The sequence below is a fragment of the Glycine max genome, chromosome 10 (genome assembly GCF_000004515.6).
Source record: "Glycine max cultivar Williams 82 chromosome 10, Glycine_max_v4.0, whole genome shotgun sequence".
NCBI classification, from domain to species: Eukaryota; Viridiplantae; Streptophyta; class Magnoliopsida; order Fabales; family Fabaceae; genus Glycine; species Glycine max.
The window spans coordinates 865,552-884,290 of record NC_038246.2 but is presented as its reverse complement, the minus strand read 5'-3'; the positions used below and the strand labels follow the sequence as shown (position 1 = coordinate 884,290).

Here is an 18,739-nt window from a genome sequence, read left to right as displayed (position 1 = left end):
TATACTCGAAATTAGAAACAAGAATAAAAAGTATTTAATTCATAAAATAATCATGTAACTTAATAAATATGAGAAAATTACTAAAAGTATTCTGATTTTAAAACAATGATTAATATTTATAAATGTTAAAACACAATAAGTATGAAATTGGATTTACATCAACCACTCATTTAATTATTAAAATGGACACCTTTTCATGGTTAATTGCACTTTTTAGTTACTTACGAATTATAATTGTGTGATTTTAAGCCTTTAAATTTTATTTGTGTTAATTAAATCTCTTGAAAATTAAATATGTGTGACTTTAATTTCTTTGATTTTAATTGTGTTAATTAGATTTCTCAAATATTATAATTGTGCGATTTTGATTTATCAAATTGTACGATTGGGGACAAAACACACACAATTGTGGTATCAGAGAACTAAAATCGCATAATTTGTCATATTTAAAGATCCAATTAATCCAATTAAAATTTGAGAGACTAAAATCATATATTTACAAAACACGAGGAATTCTTTTGGTCTCTAGCCATTCAAAAATAAAAAAGACTAAAAAAAGGTCTGTAAAAATTAACAACTAAGATTATATAAAAAAAACATACAGATAAAAAAAAAGTGTTAAATTATATATAGGAATTAAAATCATATTATAATCCTTATTTTTGTATAATTCTGAACTCACCTCTCGCTTTTTGGTAAATTTTTAGTTTTTGTAATGGAAATGATTTATTGGTGAACATAAGTATGAACCCCTGAGAGAGAGAAGTGCTTTTTAGTTTTTTCCATTATCCCACAAATCCAACCAAAGCCGCGTAAATATTCTCCACTGTTCCCTTCGGCCATTTGCTCCAAATTAAATAAAGCACTCCAGACACCATAACCACTACAACCTGCCAAACTAACTAACAGCGCAACCCAGAGACATTAACGTAACGCTGACGCAGAGAGAAGAATTGAATTTGAAATTCCTGTTCTATCCCCTTTTTTCTTTTGTTTCTTTAATAACTATTATTAACATCTCGCAACATGCATGAGTCTGTTTTAGATCCCCTCCGAGCTAACAGCCTTTGTTTTTTTATATACATGTTTAATTTAACAAGTACTTGCACCGCGGCATTATTGCTAAGAACATGTCTAACTCCATACCTTAATTCGCGATTCGCCAGATATTGGTCATGTTGCAACTTGCAATGTTTTCATTACAACAGAAGACTATCACCATCCATGACCATGAAACCAAAATCTTCCAGAATTGTTAACGCAATAATTGCTTGCTTAGAGTGTCATGATTCCCAGGGAAAATTGAGCATGATTGATAAACAATATCTAGCCATAATATGAAAATTCAAAATGGCTTTATGAATCTATTCTCAAATTTGTCAAATTATTTTGTCTAGAAAATAACAACATTCCTTTAATAACACTATTACTCGGAGTGGCTCTTGGTGAGTTCTCATACTACACTCTACATCCATAGTATAGTTTCTCTCATTTTTACTTTATGAAACAGATGTAAAAGGGTTCATGATCAAATAGCTCAAGGTAGAAATGGAGTCTCTCATTTTTACTCTATTCTATCAAATTGTAAATCCCTTTTCTCTCACGTTACACACTCTAGCATGAGTTTAGTTAGGAGGCATGTTAATCTCGTCGCTCATAAGTTTGCAAGAGCATCAAGATTTTAAACTGGCATCCATAGTTTTGATTATATTCCTGTTTTTGTATCATCGAGTATCCTTGATGAAATGAAATGATTTTGTTCTTGATAAAAAAAAATAATATTATTTCATCTAGACTTTATTTTATTAAAACAAACTGTGGAATTATTAGTATCTATTTTTGATTTATTTGATCAACTTGATTGATATGTATGTTATAAGTTAGTTGACATTCTCAAACATAGACCAAGCAGTACTTTATTAATAGCTTGGTTCAAGGACCTCATTTAACTTAACAGGACATAGGGGATAGTACTCTATTAATAGCTTGGTTCAAGGATCTCATTTAGACAAGTCCTCACACTTATAGCACAGGACATAGAGGATTGTGGATCCTCTTAAAATTAGATTGAGTATTTTGTTACTTGTTTGATCCAAGGATCTTGCTTTTAGATTACAACTCTCCTACGAGAACAAGATAAATCTCTTTGTGTAGACTAGATGGTTTAATCCACACAATAGCTGAATCATTAACACTGATTCCAACTTTTTCTTTCTAAATTAGGTCAAAACTAATAAGATTATATTTTCCTTTTTTTTGGATTAGGATGACCCAACAAAGGATATATAAAGGCTCAAATGAATCTTAAGTCATGACAATGATTACTTCCGTTAAATTAGACCTAGCGACTAGCCTTCTACGTTTATTCTTTGACAAAAGCAACACCTACAAAGAAAATACTCATTATTTATTTATGACATATTCAAAATGAGAATTATATCTTCAAAATAACAATATTATTTTAATTCTATAAAAAAAAGTCTTGAAATCATAAGCATTTGACAAAAAATTGAGTGGTATAGAACAAGGTGGAATATTGTTCTTAATTTGTTTCAAGGAAATTTCTCACACTCTTATAAAAAAAGAAAGGAAATTGCTCGCGCAGCTGAGAAAAGAAACGCGCGTGGGCCGGGCACACAAATTGTTTTGTTTTTGTTTTTTTTCAACAGGAGTTGTGCTTCTTTCATGCATGGTGAGATTTTACCTATTCCTTATTGACTTTCTCAATGCTTGAATGTATACGAGTTTCTGAATAACTGTTCCAGTCTTTCTAGTTTGAATTGTCAAGTTGGGCTAGTCTAATATCGTAATTAATATATCTAAGTCATGAATTAGACAAATGTTTCAGCTGATATTATTTGTCAAGTTAAATTCTTTTATTTAATTAAGAATCTCAACTTTTTTTGGTGAACCAAAATCTTAATTTAGTCTAATCATATTTAATTTTGGCCTCAACAAAACAGATTGATTTATGCTATAAAATAACCATATGATTTATTTTTATTTGATTAAGGGGACCAATTACATTTTTTATTTCTTTTCTTTTTTGAGTTGTTTAGTTTTTTTAAAAGAAAAATGCTCACCAACTAAGATTTTGGTCAACAAAAAATACTATACAAGTATCTATAGTACATTGGACAGCTAATAGAAAATATATAAAATGTAATTAAATTCAAGTTTTTTATAAACAAATATGTAATTTAAATTAATTAGATGCACATAAATTATTTTCATTAACTTAAAACTAATTTTTTCAAAATAAATTCTACTAAATTTTAAAACAAACCTACGCTTGCTGGAAAAAGATAAATTGGAAATGTTTTGTTGGCAGAATTTTTTCAGTCTAACTTGGCAGAACTTTTGCCAATATGTTATAGTTGTTAGTGTGGTCCAAAACTAAAAAGAGAGAGAGAGAAGATAAATTGGAAATGTTTTATTGGTAGAAGTTAGAAACGCGATTTTGAACACATAAAACACGCGTTAGCAGTTTTTGTATGACAAAATAATTAGTGGATGCAACTATCCTAAAGTATGATTACATTAGTCAAGTCTTCCGAAGAGTAGATTTAAATAGCTCTGAAAAGATAGTGTACCAAACTTACTTTCGAAAAGATGAAAATATTAAAAATCCCAGTGAATGTCCCAGGATTATTTGAACCAATGATCAATTATCACATTTTAGCACTGAGGATTTTTTTAATCCATTTTATGCATGATAGTGTAAATTGTTATAATTCTTTTAATAATTAATACTCAACTACATTGACTAAATTCATACATGGAAGACAAACATGTGATTAAATTTTTTAATAGGTACCTCACACTAATAATATATGATGACAAAAAAATATATAATTAATTAAATTTCAGATAAAAAGTAAAAATTAATAGTGAATATATAAAAAACTTAATATAATTTATATTTGTATTATTTGAGCATTTTCAATTATAATCCTGAGAATTTCATTAACAAAGCTTGAGATATATTAAACTAATTGAAACAGGGGCAGGCCCATTCACACTTTACTGTACCCACCGGTGTGTAGTGTGTATACCTCGCAAGTCAAGTCTGGCTAGCAAGGTCGGTGTGGAACACGTAAAAGAGCCTCAATTAGTGCTATTTAAATAGTGAGATGATGGATAATACATACAATACACCATGATACTTATTATTTGTTCTAGAGAAGATAAATAAATAAATAAACAAATCATTGTAAGTTGTAACTAATAATAATGCACTAGTAGTAACTCATTCATCATTCCGTTTCCAGTTCAAGAACTTGTTCTACTCTTTTATCCTACGCACTCCTCCCTTCTTATCCTGCGCATCTTTCACCGAGATCCTCCCCTTCGCATCTTCACTTTCCACCATTTCAGGTACTCATCGATCTATCATATCACACGCACTCTTCAATGTCACTTTTGCGTTCGCCTTTCCTTTTTATGTTATTTATTTATTTTTATATTCCTGCAAAATTTACCTTTCTGCCTGTATTAACCGGTTCGCTTCCGCGTTTCACTGATCTGTGACTGATAGCTTGGACTTTAGTTGTACTTTGCTCTGATTGGCTGAAACCGTTTCGATCCGTTTCCTTTTGGATTGAGATTTTGCTGACCAAAGCGTTGAGCTTACATTAGTATTGTCTGATTTCACGGCAGTGAAGTTTTCACGCATCGTTTGTTGTCCAAGGATGATGGAATTATGCAAATAAAAATTTAGAATGTAATAATCTCGGTTTTCTATTTGATGGTTTTTCTGAGTTATTTGGCTAGGCTATATTGCTTGTTTTAATTAATTATTAAATAAATGAGTTGCTTCTATTCATATTTTCATATCATGCCACTGAAATGAAGCCTGAAACGGCCGTTGAGTCCAATAACCCTAGACTCATGGATTGAGTTGAATGTGGTTTGGAATGTGTGTCAACTGAAAACCAAACACCCTTCGAAGTAGAACTCATCGTAATTGGAAAGAAACCACACCAAATAGCACTATTTCCTTCCTTCTTTCCTTTTGAATTGATGAAAGTTGCAGTTGCCACCGGGATGTATCTTCTTTTGTAGGAATGAACATCTTCATGGATGCATTTTTTTATTTTATTTATAGAGACTTTGTATTCAAGATTAACAATTAACAGTTGTTAGTATATGATTTAATGGTCTATTGAATTATTTCAGTGGGAAAGAATCATGAGTTGTTTCAGCTGTTGCGAAGAGGATGACCTCCACAAGGCTGCTGAAAGTGGAGGACCATACGTCGTAAAAAATCCAGCAGGTAATTTGGTTCATATAAGCTAGAGCAATGAATCAGGGATGATGTATTTAGTTTGCAACTCTAAGCAGTCATGCATCTTTGAGTGATATTTCCATGTCAAATCGGATTGGATATGCAATATGTGATTGAAATGCTTCATTATGAATACTTCATTGTTTTAATTTGTTTGATGTTATTTTACCTGAATATTGAATTTGATGAAGTTATTGTGATAAATTCTATTATGCAGGAAATGATGGAAATTATCTTGCTTCTGAAACTGCAAAGCAGGGCACTCAGCCTGTTAAACCTCAGCCCATTGAAGTTCCTAATATATCAGCAGATGAACTGAAAGAAGTTACAGATAACTTTGGTCAAGATGCTCTGATTGGAGAGGGATCCTATGGAAGAGTATATTATGGTGTTCTTAAAAGTGAGCTGGCTGCAGCAATCAAGAAGTTGGATGCCAGTAAACAGCCTGATGAGGAATTTTTAGCCCAGGTATGTATAAGCGCCATTCTTGGCTTAGTATTTTTTTTGTCAGGTCATTAAGTTGTTCAATTCCCATAAAACCTGTTGTTTTTGAACTTTTAGGTTTCAATGGTATCAAGGTTGAAGCATGAAAATTTTGTTCAGTTGCTTGGATATTGCATTGATGGAAGCTCCCGTATTCTTGCTTATGAGTTTGCATCTAATGGGTCTCTTCATGATATTTTACACGGTATATAGTTTTGCCTTTCAATTGGTTAAATTATAAAATCATTATCATCTGTAACGGTTAATTGAATTGTTTTTCTATATGTTAGAAGAACTGAGGAGATTATAGCTTTTGATGTTGTTTTTTTGTTTTTGTTGCCTTGAGAGGCAATGTCACTACTTGAGAGATATATTAGTCAAGTCTGTATGTTTATTATGTGTAAATGTTCTCATAATTGTTGTTGTACATGCAGGCAGAAAAGGTGTTAAAGGAGCACAGCCTGGCCCAGTTTTGACATGGGCACAAAGAGTAAAAATTGCCGTAGGGGCGGCAAGAGGACTTGAATACTTGCATGAGAAGGCTGATCCACACATTATCCACCGGGACATCAAGTCAAGCAATGTGCTAATCTTTGATGATGATGTTGCTAAAATTGCAGATTTTGATTTATCAAATCAGGCTCCTGACATGGCTGCACGTCTTCATTCTACTCGTGTCCTTGGAACCTTTGGTTATCATGCTCCAGAGTAAGACATGATTATCAACTTATCAATTTCTTTTCTGCCACAGTTGACTAAAGTCAATAAACAGACATTATATCTGGAGAAACAAACTTTTGATTTTATCTAGTTCCCTGGCCTCAGACTGCTGAATTACTATCTGTCTAATCTTGTGGATGCAGATATGCAATGACTGGACAATTGAATGCTAAGAGTGATGTATACAGTTTTGGCGTTGTTCTTCTGGAACTTCTGACTGGAAGGAAACCTGTTGATCATACACTACCACGTGGACAGCAGAGTCTGGTTACTTGGGTACTAATTTAAGCTATTTCTTATCTTTAGTCTCGTTGCCCCTGAACACACACTCCAGTCAAAAGGAGGAGAAACTAAACTTTTTTTATTATGGCGTATTGTCCACTCTAAAATCCTAGCTGATGAAACTGATGGCAGCAATTGATGTATATTGTTTCAGGCTACACCAAAACTCAGTGAGGATAAAGTCAGGCAGTGTGTTGATACAAGACTAGGAGGAGAATACCCACCCAAAGCTGTTGCTAAGGTGCTTACTTTCTATTAGTTTTTTTTTTTTCATTTTCTTGCTAAGGTGGTATTGAAAGTCCATGAAAATATTATGTTATATATTATTTTAAATTGTATGCATATGAATTGGAAAACTCTAGAGATAACATCAGAATTCTATTTTTTTAGGTAGTAAATACTGAATATGCAAAAAGACCAAATTTTGAGTCTAAAACTGCTGTATTACATTCCCTTTAGGTGGAAATTTGTTGGATATAATTAGCTGAGCAATCGGAAGACAATGTCTTTATGTTGTTTATGATCTCAATTTCAGTACGAGTCATTGGCATTCATTATGCTAATATACATTTTTTTTCTTTCTGGGAATCTTTATTGAAACCACAGAATCCCATAACAACTGTCCTTAATGATAAAACATATACTTGAACAATACTCATGGATAACATGATACTTGATTAATTATAGATGGCTGCTGTTGCTGCACTGTGTGTGCAATATGAAGCTGATTTCAGACCAAACATGAGCATTGTAGTCAAAGCTCTTCAACCTTTGTTGACTGCACGACCTGGACCTGCCGGTGAAATACCCAATTAATCTCTGTATCACTTTCTCTACATATTTGTGAGTATGTGCACAAGTGTGCATGCAAAATATAACTTCAGAAGCTGGTGGTAAATTGCTCAGACATGACTTTATATCCCATTGTTTACACTGCATTCATTTTGTTCATAATCCATGAGGTTCTTTGCTGTTTCCTTGCTTTTATTCATTTTAATGTACTTGCTTTGTCTATTTTTTTTCCTTTCTATCCTTTACTTCTGGGATGATTGCCGTCTTTACGATAAAGTGTTGGGAAAAACTGCAAAACAGAATTGTGTATACTCAAAGCTAAGAGCAAGTCAATGGACTATCTCTACTGGAAACAGTTATTCACCGAGAGCCGTTCTTATTAGATTGATTCTTTTAATTTTTTTCATTAAAATGTTTGTCAAATTGAGAGTTGTATAAATTACTCAAAATTTCAATTCCAATGTTTTAGGAAAGAAAAAAGAAAATATTGTTTCACTGCTCAATGTTGTGGCTGTTGTTTCGTTTGCGATTTAATTTTTTTAATCATATATGATTGTTTTCGTTTCCTTACTAATTTATTTTGGCACGTTGGGGAATTACGAATTATGCTCGAATGATTCATGGTGCACTTTTATTATGGCTTATATAATTTTACACATAAAATATGATTTGGTTAAATTGTGTCTGAATAAGGTTTTCTTTTGTCTGGTTGTACGGTGAGGAAATGGTGTCGTTCTCCTCTGCTCTCTTTGGTGTGTAGATCATAATCAATTCCAATGGCAAATAATAAACAGGGAGGATTATGGTTTTTAATGGAAATGATTTCAACGTAGAAAGATTAAATAAGCACTCGAGAATTGAGAAGACTTGGAAGCAAAATGAAATTGCTTCTGGTATTATCTCAGGATCATGTTCTTCGTTTGCCCTTATAAGAGAAATATTCATTGCATGTAACAACTTTACAATTACAAATTATGCCCTATTCGGTATGTATGAAAATCATTAAATTTAGAATATTATTTGATTTACAACTAATTTTTTTAGTTGGATTTGTTTAAAATAAAATAAATGACAATTCTGATGATATAAAGTAACAAGCACTTAGAGATCAAATTGAGTTTCCCAATAAAATTCATACAAACTAATCTACATTGAATTGATCAAATTACTTTTAGTGAAATCTTTGTTTCAATTATATTTTTTATTTTTATTTATAGGACTCAAATCCAATCTAAGTTGAATATCACTTAATTACACTAATGATATGTTGGTATTTTAGGATATTTTTTTAATATACTGTTTACAATTAAATAAAAATTATCTCTAATTAATCAATAAATCAAACTTAGGAGCAAGTAACCCATATCTTCTAGCAAGGAGAGTTTGGTTTAATAAATCAAATCAATTCGAATAATTATGTTATTCAAGCACATAAATGTCTTGTTCAATCTACAACTTGATTTTTTTTTTTACTTATTTTTATATATAAAAAAAATAAAAAGGAAAATTGGACGGCAAATTCTTGTGTTAATGCAAATTGCATAGAGGTGACAGATTTGATTTTCAAACTGCTGGTTAAATCCATATGATGGTTATGAGATTAAAATTAACTGTTTACATTGTATATTTAATTACAAATTTTATGTAATTTTTTTAAAAAATTAACGTGATATTTAATTAAAAAATCGTATGACTGAACTGTCAATTTTTATTTAATAATAAGATTCAAATCATCTTATAATGCACAAAGCCTTATCATCTTAATTAATGGTAATAATACTCCTGCGGTTTTGCAAAAACAAAGGACAACTTGAAAGTATCTATGGACTGAAAAATGGTCCAGGCCTCAACTATTATTGGCCATCACAATGCAAGCAAACATTATCCACCATCAACACAACACAGAAATCTTACTCAGGAAATTAATAACAGCCTCACTTATTATAGGAGGATTATTTTTCCACCATAGCAATAAACGGCTGTTCAAGAAATAGTGGTGTCCTAGTTAATCTTTCCTAAAATTCTGAACTCTCGTTCATCTATTCCAAGAGGATAGAAGCAAAGTTAAACTAGCTATCTACCTATATAAACCCGTTGAATCATTGTATTGTGATGTGTAATTCATATATACAAAAAAATATACTAATCAATCATATATATATATATATATATACGTCATCCTCCCGTACAAGAAATCAAATAAAGGGGAGGAAATCTATATTTCATCTTTCCTATTATAAAAAAAGAAAAAAAAAACAAAAATGGTGAATGGAAAAATACTTGCATCTGGTGTTTCCCTAATCCTTGTGGTGGGTGTTGCCATCGGTGTTGTGGTTGTTGTTAACAGAAAGGGCACATCCAATCCTGAAGTAGAAGCTCAACAGAAATCCGTGAAGGCAATGTGTGAAGGCACCGATGACCCTAAGCTTTGTCACGATACTCTTATTACCGTGAACAGCACGAATTCCTCAGATCCAAAGGCATACATAGCTGCTGGAGTGGAAGCAACGGTGAAAAGCGTGATCCAAGCATTGAACATGAGTGATAGGCTCAAAGTGGAACATGGAGACAAAGATCCTGGCATCAAAATGGCCCTTGATGATTGCAAGGACTTAATCGAATTCGCCTTGGACAGCATCGAGTCCTCGGCTAATTTGGTTAACAATCACAACATTCAAGCGCTGCATGACCAATCTCCTGACTTCAGGAACTGGTTGAGTGCAATTATCTCGTACCAGCAATCATGCATGGACGGCTTCAACAACGAGACCAACGGTGAGCAGGAAATTAAGGAACAACTGCACACAGGAAGTTTGGACCAAATGGGGAAGCTCACTGGCATAGTCCTAGACATTGTCACCAACTTATCCAAAATCCTTCAGAGTTTTGACCTCAAGTTGGATTTGAACCCGGCTTCTCGTCGTCTTCTCGAGCTTGATGCTGAAGGGTACCCTACGTGGTTCTCTGCTGCAGATCGCAGGCTACTTGCTAAGATGAACCAAGGAGGTGCACCCCCACCCAATGCAGTGGTTGCCCTAGATGGTAGTGGTCAATTTAAATCCGTTAAGCAAGCTATTGACTCCTACCCTAAGAATTTCAAAGGCAGATTCATTATTTATGTTAAAGCTGGGATTTATAACGAGTATATCACTATCCCTAAGAAGTCAGAGAATATTTTGATTTATGGTGATGGCCCTACAAAATCCATTATTACTGGTAACAAAAACTTTATAGATGGCGTCAAGACAATGCAAACTGCCACCTTTGGTAAGTATTCTCTATAGTTAATAATTTTTTTTTCCTTATCCGATGGAAATCGAAAATAATATTAATTAAACCTGAATGGTTTCAATTAATTTTTGGGATTATAGTAAACATTTGATTGGGCATTATTAACTAATTATGCATGCATGCAGCCAATACTGCACCTGGATTCATTGCCAAGTCAATAGCATTCGAGAACACAGCGGGTGCAAAGAAGCACCAAGCAGTGGCATTCAGAAACCAAGGAGACATGTCGGCCATGTTCGACTGTGCCATGCACGGTTACCAAGACACATTGTACACCCAAGCCAACCGTCAATTCTACCGCAACTGCGAAATCTCGGGCACCATAGACTTCATCTTCGGAGCAGCTCCAACTCTGATCCAGAACTCGAGAATCATAGTAAGGAAGCCAGAAGCTAACCAATTCAACACGGTGACCGCAGATGGAACCAAGCAGAAGAACATGGCCACAGGAATCGTGCTCCAGAACTGCGAGATACTGCCGGAGCAAGCTCTGTTCCCTACAAGGTTCCAAACGAAATCCTACTTGGGGAGGCCGTGGAAGGACTTCGCAAGAACAGTGGTTATGGAATCCAACATTGGCGACTTTATTCAGCCAGAGGGGTGGACCCCTTGGAGTGGGAACTTGTTTCTTGACACGTTGTACTATGCTGAGTATGCTAACGTTGGACCTGGTTCCAACGTTCAAGGAAGGGTTAAGTGGAAGGGTTACCATCCCAATATTAATAAGAACGAAGCTGAGCAATTCACTGCTGGCCAATTCCTCAGAGGTGGACCTTCTGGAAATGCCGATGATTGGTTGAAGGCTACTGGCGTTCCTTATACCATTGGTTTCACCAAACCTTGAATTATCTATCATCATGCATGATACTGCTGTAGGGTTAATCTTGGGAACAAGTTTTTTTTTTTGTGCAAATTAATGTGTCTATAGTTATATATACGTAGAATAAATTAATTAGCTTTGTTTTCAGCACACTTGTTGTGATTCTACCTCCAAGCTAGGGTGGAATCATATCATATCTTGTACAAACATGAGAAAACTGTACAGCTAATATATGTGGACTTTTTACATTGTTTTTTGAAAAGAGACTTCAGAAGTTTATAATGGGAAAAAGATATATGGATATTCATATATCTTAAGCACCTATCTAATATTTATTTATTTTCTCTGTTTTTATTATATCATATCACCTATAATAATATTTATATTTTTTTTCTCTCAAAATGTCAAAATAGTACAAAGGTACATCTATACATCTGGTCGTCTAAGATCGAGTTATATTGCATCAAAGAGAGCAGCATTACTTATTTGCATGGAAAAGTTAGGGGTGTTTCTGGCGTTTGTTATTTTGGTTCTTAGCTAGTAATTAATAAGGTAAAGGAAAAATCTTGATTTGGGATAATTGTGTAAGACTCGGTTTTCTGTTGGCAGTTAGAACTTTTTAATTTGATTACGTGAAAAAGGAAGTAGAAATGATGAAAATAAGATGGAAATTATTAACTTTTTCTGTGTTTTTTGTGAATAAAATGAAAAGGAAATATAAAAAATTTGGTGGATCCCGCGTGAAAATATTGTCCTCCCAAATTAAGCATGAAATATTTCCTTTAATTTTCTTTTTTATTCACAAAAAAGTCTTTCATTTTCAGAATCTGCCAATTTAGGTCTTGCATGGAATTGTTTATTGTGTGAAGTATTTTTTTAATGTTTTTTTTGTTTTAATTTTTTAAAACTAAATAAATTATTTATACTATAAGAATAAACAATAAATTTAGTGTCTAAATTTTTCATACATCGTCATTTTAATCCTTAATTTAATAAAATTAAAAACATTTCCTTAAAACTGCAATTTGTAACTCAATTTAGTCTTTCCATAAACGAAATCCGTTTCCTTTAATGGAGTTGTACGCGTAATGTAGATGACACGGATAAACATAGGATTAAAGAAAGTAACTCTTAGGGTGCGTTTGATTGATTTGTTAAAAATGTTGGATGGACAAAATAATATTGGATAAGTAATTAAGTTATAAGACAACTTTTGATATTATATGTTGTTTGATGATGGATACACAATATTAATTTTGTGTTGTATCTTGTTTGATGTGTGTATTGTTGGGTTACAAGTGTGAGGTGAAGTCCCACATCGGGTAGAAGTGGAAAGGTTCAACACCATATAAGTGAAGAGAAGACCCATAAACCTGAGTCTTAAATTTTGGGTTAGACTAGTGTGGTGTCAGGTCTGCTTATGTGGTGGCTCCTGGTCCACAAGTGTACCCCTCGAATCCCTAACAATTGGTATCAAAGCCTATGGTTTAAGTTGGTGACCGGCTCATATGAGTATGCAAGTAAACAAGTTTTTAGATATTTATCTAGTTCATTATTCTTTATTTTGTATTGTCTCTCAATCATTTTTTAAATCAAATGTTGGACAAATATTTTTGTGTTGTCCTATCTCTTGATTTTTAACGAATCAAATGCATCCTTATAGATTATCTTATCCTTTCTTTTTCGTTTTATCCTTTCCTATTCTTTACTTGTTTTATTATTGATCACTAGTTTTTTAATAGTTAGATGCACCGGGTAGACAAAGTATTTGAGAATCTTTATTTTAATCATGTTTTATAAGTATTTTGATAAAAAAAAAAAAAGACATTTTGTGGAGAACCATTATATTTTGATAGCAAATCACACATATAAAATTGTTGATAAAATAAGAATACATGATATTATTTTAAACATATAATAATATTATGTTTATTTCATTTTTCTTTTGATAACAAATCACACAAGAAACATTTTTTCATCAAAAACATTCAAGTGATTGAACACACAACTATATAGATATAACTAATAGGCAAAATGACAAATGTCTCCAATAACATAACCATTCAAGCATCTATATATAATATTACCATTAAAATAGTCATTCAAATGTCTTAAATACATAAATACTATTTAAAAGTCTTAACAAATTATAGTCTTAAAATAAAATTTAATTATCCAAACATTAATCACAATTCAACAACATTAAAGTCTTAAAATTTAAAAATATCAAATTATCAAGCTTACATACATAATTGAAATTACTAATTACTAAAGGAGAACATTTAATTCTAAATTTCATTGTTCAAATTCCAAAATGAAATTGTAGTTATTCTAATCCTTAAGCAAATAAAAATATTAGTGCAGAAAAAAGTAAATAATAATATTATATTTTTAGTGGGTTTGGCTTGTTGCTAGTTGAAAATTAATAGATAGTCGATAATTAAAAGTTATAAGTTAGCTTATTAAATTATAAGTGTTTGATAAAATTATTTATTGAAATAGATAATAAATATAAAATCTCACAAATAAACATGTTTATATATTATTTTTATATAATTTTTTATTTCAATTTACGGATAAAATATATTTTGAAGTATTTATAACTTTAGTTTTTTAATTAATTTATAATCATTTTTATTTATATATGAATTATTTTAATTATATTTTTCATATTTGTGTATTCTACTATGTTAATTGATGTAATGGTTAAGATATCTACTAATTTTTAGTTTCAATTACTATATTTTTCACATTGTGTATTGTACTAATTTAAATATCATACTTTCATTATTTTATTTGTTTTCAACAATCGTAATTAGGGTATTTTGACTTCTTGGTGGGATCTTGATGTATTCCTACAAACTTTGGTTCTTTGGGTTGGCTTTTGGACTAATCATCGGTTTAGGGTTAAGTCATACTTAAAGTTTATCGTTCCTCCCCAAGAGTATATTCTGCAGGGATTGAACTCTAGTTTTTTCCTACAAATTCAACGTGTGTTGTCAATCAAGTTACACTCATTGGATTTTTATTATGTAAATTAATGTCATGGTTAAAATATCATGAAGTCCAATATTAAAAAATAAAAAATAAGTCAACAAAGGTTAGTTCGATTGGTAAAAATTAAATTCATATCTACAAATAAGAGTGTGCAAAAATCAATTTGAAAAAACCTTGAACTAAATCGGTTTCGAACTCGTTTAAACAATTCAATTCTTAAACCAAACTTGAGAAGTGGTTTTAAAAACAATTTGATTTCAAATTGGTTTTAAAAATCGATTTACGGGTCGAATTGATTTTGAACTAGTTTTAAATCAATTTTAAGAATCAAATTGTTTTAGAACTAAATTACAATTTTTTTTTCTTTTAAAAAATTTGATTTTAGAAAAAGCAATTTGATTATTAAGTGTACCAAACTGATTCTAAAACCAATTTGGTTCAAAAACTAATGCAGTTAAAAAATAGTTCAGTTTGAAAATAAATTTATGTGCACACCCTTATTTGTAAAGATAAATATCATAAAAAGGGGATTGAAATGTGATTTTAAGAATTTCAAAACCTGTTTTTGCAAATGCAAGGTTATCATCTAAAATAACTTTGGAAATAAATAACTAATTTTCACAACAACAAACTCATACAATAGAAATAGGTTTTGTAAACAAATTATGTTTTCAAACAAAAACAAATCCAAACCTTATGTTAGTTTAAACACTGAGAGCAAAAAACTATTAAACACAATATACGATGCCTGCATTCTTATGTCAATTTTTGCCTATACTCAATCTTGCATTTTACAGTATCCATTGAAATATATCTTCATTTCACTCTAATTCTGTAGGATCTATCAAATCTTGCTACAATGAAAACTCAACTTCTGTGCTTTGTTAGATTGGAGACATTGAAAGTGAAAGTGATTCCACACATGAATTTGTCCGATGAAGAAGTAAACAAGGTAGTGGAGTATTTGCTTCAGAACTCTCCACTAACCAGAGTTGCTGTCATTAATTGCTGAAATTTATATCACTACTCCTTGCTTAACTATTTAGGTAAATATTTTTACAAACTATTCAATTTTTAATTCATTTTATGTTTCCATTTCTCATTGATGCTTTCTTCTTGCATCAGATTATAGGGTGTTAGATTATGATTGCCTTGTTTATATGGTTTATTGTAGGCGTTTTCTTATTTGACTTTCATAGATAAATCGTAAATTTCTTTTAAGAAACCATCAGTAGCGAAGGTGTCTATTATTTATTCTTTTGACATGGGTAGTTAGTAAAATCCATGATTAAATTCTTTAGGGGGAGGTGTTTTACAAATTATTCAGTTTTTACCTCATTGTATGATTACTTTGCTGCATGTCATTCTTCTACAGCAAATGATAGATTGCTATATTGTGAGTGTATTATAAATGCTTTTTATTTGGATTTGAGACATGAAAAATTTAAATTTAAGAAACTACCACTGTGGGGAGCAGAGTGCGAAAAATCCAATATTTAATATCAAGAAATACATTTTTGGGTGATTCAGAAACACAATGACAGTACTATAGGATCAAAATTATCAAATGGCATCCTCAAATGATATCATTTACTTAGGTAAAGCAGAAAACAAAGAAATAACATGGGAAAAACTAGAGTTCGAATTTGAACAGAAATAAAGGTTTACTGGTTGAGCATGGTAAATCAAAAGAAGATATAGTAAATGATGATTTTAATAAAATGACAGAGAGCATATCACATAGCAAGTAACAATTAAGAAAGAGATAAAACAGCCTGTGATGAACAGAGTGTATTATATGGGTCAAAGAAGAATGGGGGATTTACTTGTATTTTTTCTAATTTGAGATTTTCAACGAATATAACATTGGAAGGGAGACTAGCTACTTGAACAAATACAAAACAGAGATGCGATTCAGCAATTTCAAAGGAACTCAAAACATATTTATCAAATGGCAAGCAGAAAAAAAGAAAATAGTTAATAGAGATAAGGACATGAATTTGTAATATGGATTTGTGGAATAAGTCCAAAGACTGGTAGTTAATTCATAATCATTTGCTTACTAATTAAAAATAGTTGTACTAATCTAGACAAAGTATAATGTTCTTTATACATAATATTCTTCTCACATTTTGCATCTTTACTATCATTTTTTTCTCTTCTTTAGTTTTACTCCAATTGATGACTCACTTCATTTTATGCATTTTGTAAGCAGTGAATTTGTGAAATATTTCTTTAAGTTTCTTAGGTTAGATGTGTTTGAAGGAAAAGGAACATTTGGGGAAGTTAAAGTTGAAGAGAAAGATGCAAATGGCAGAGATAGAACCGAGGACAAGGACAAGATCATTGATAACTGGCTTTGTTTTGCTCCACTTAATGAAATTTATGAACGCAAAACATGTTTTTCATACTTTTATGTCTTGTCTATATAGAGAGACTGAGAGAGCTATCAAATTTGTAACCTTGTTTGACAAACAAAGTTTGATTTACTTGCTCTTGTGGAGGAGGGCAATGATTAAGTTGGAGAAATTTCATGGCACTGCAGTTAGTGTGACTGTTACCATACAAATTAACATAAAGAATTATAATGTGAAAAAGTTGGCAAGGACTTCCGCTATAGGACAATGATAGAAGAAATATTTCATAATTCCCTAAATCTTGTAAAGATCTGTCTACTTTGCTCAGCTTAAAGTACTATTGTTGCCAATGGTAGTGATTTTAGGAACCTTTATGGTGCATTAAAATGCAATTCCTTTTCAACACATGCTCAAAAAACTGAATTTTTGAATCTACAATAACATGAATGGAATACTACCTATAGTCACAGAAGGCTGAAATTTGAAAACTGTAAAAAATTCAGAAGGACATAAGCATAGTCCCTAAAGGCTAGGACATGTTTAATTTTATGAAAAGCTGAAACCAAATTACTAGGAAAGATTCTTTAAAAAATGTTTTCTTATCAAGGGGATATCACTCCAGTTTAAGAGACAAGTTCCTCAAATACTATATTACATTTGTTCATGAACACTAATTCGTGGGCAACCTTTGTCATCGTTTCCCTCTACTTGAGTAGTCTATGCAATTAGTTTGGTGTTAATTGAATTTCAGGAAGATGGAGAGTGAGATGGAAGGATGAAGATAATGCTCTTACACATGAGAAATTTACTTGTAAAAATTTATTGACGGAATTTGATTAGGAAAACAAGGAAACATAGACAAGAGAGATGAGATTTGACTCCTAAAATTAGACTTGAAAAACAAAACAAAAGTGAATTAAAATTTCTTCAATAATAATAAAAGCCCAACATCACATCATATGTTTTACTTTTTTAGGTTAAACAATGAGTTTAATCATTTTAATACGTTGTTAGTGTATTTTTTTTAAAAAAAATTCGTCAACAAAAAATATGATTTTTAAAATAAATATTATAAGATAAATTTTAATATATATTGTCATTTTAAAAAAATATACTATTAAAAATAATTCTAAATTTAACTTTTAAAATAATTATTATAAAAGTAAATAGTTTCCTTTGTATGACAATTCATACTATAAAATTTCACTATATCTAATTAAATTCTTATTGTTAAAATTTAATATATATAATTTATTTATTTATTGGACTGCTATGATAATTTATCATTGAACGGTAATAATTTTCTTATAGTATCTATATTTCAATTAAATTAAATTCTATAAACAAATAATACAATTTATCAATAGATTATTACTTTCTTATAACCTAAATCAAAATTAACGAACATAACTATTGTTTTATTTCTCATCCGCGATTATGAGAAATTGAGAATCTGTTCTGTTGGGGGAAAATAAACAATAAATAATTAAGAAGATACTTAAATATAATTTTAAAATCAATAATAATAATAATAATGAAAACAAGACTAAATTATAATTTTTTTTCCTGTAATTTTAAATCCACCATTTTAATCCTCTTGTTTCTAAATTAAAATCCTTTATTTATAGAGAAGATAATAAAACATTAATACACTTATTTTATTTAGTTAATTAAATTAATATTATTTTCTATGTATCAGTACTAAAAATT

At 31.0% G+C, this 18,739-nt stretch overlaps 2 protein-coding genes across 2 annotated transcripts; both read left to right on the top strand.

Moving 5' to 3' along the window:
• Positions 1–4,149: 4,149 nt before the first annotated feature.
• Positions 4,150–8,093, top strand: LOC100808383 (pto-interacting protein 1-like). Its single transcript, NM_001399764.1, has 8 exons — positions 4,150–4,377; positions 5,179–5,275; positions 5,505–5,755; positions 5,849–5,975; positions 6,205–6,478; positions 6,634–6,766; positions 6,927–7,013; positions 7,460–8,093. Exons 2-8 carry the CDS (start codon positions 5,191–5,193, stop codon positions 7,586–7,588), a joined length of 1,086 nt encoding a protein of 361 aa, NP_001386693.1. The 5' UTR covers positions 4,150–4,377; positions 5,179–5,190; the 3' UTR covers positions 7,589–8,093.
• Positions 8,094–8,216: 123 nt separating this feature from the next.
• LOC100775246 (pectinesterase) lies at positions 8,217–11,954 on the top strand. Its single transcript, XM_003536807.4, has 2 exons — positions 8,217–10,831; positions 10,981–11,954. The coding sequence occupies exons 1-2, from the start codon at positions 9,826–9,828 to the stop codon at positions 11,697–11,699; spliced, it is 1,725 nt and encodes a 574-aa protein (XP_003536855.1). The 5' UTR covers positions 8,217–9,825; the 3' UTR covers positions 11,700–11,954.
• The last annotated feature ends 6,785 nt before the right edge of the window (positions 11,955–18,739 follow it).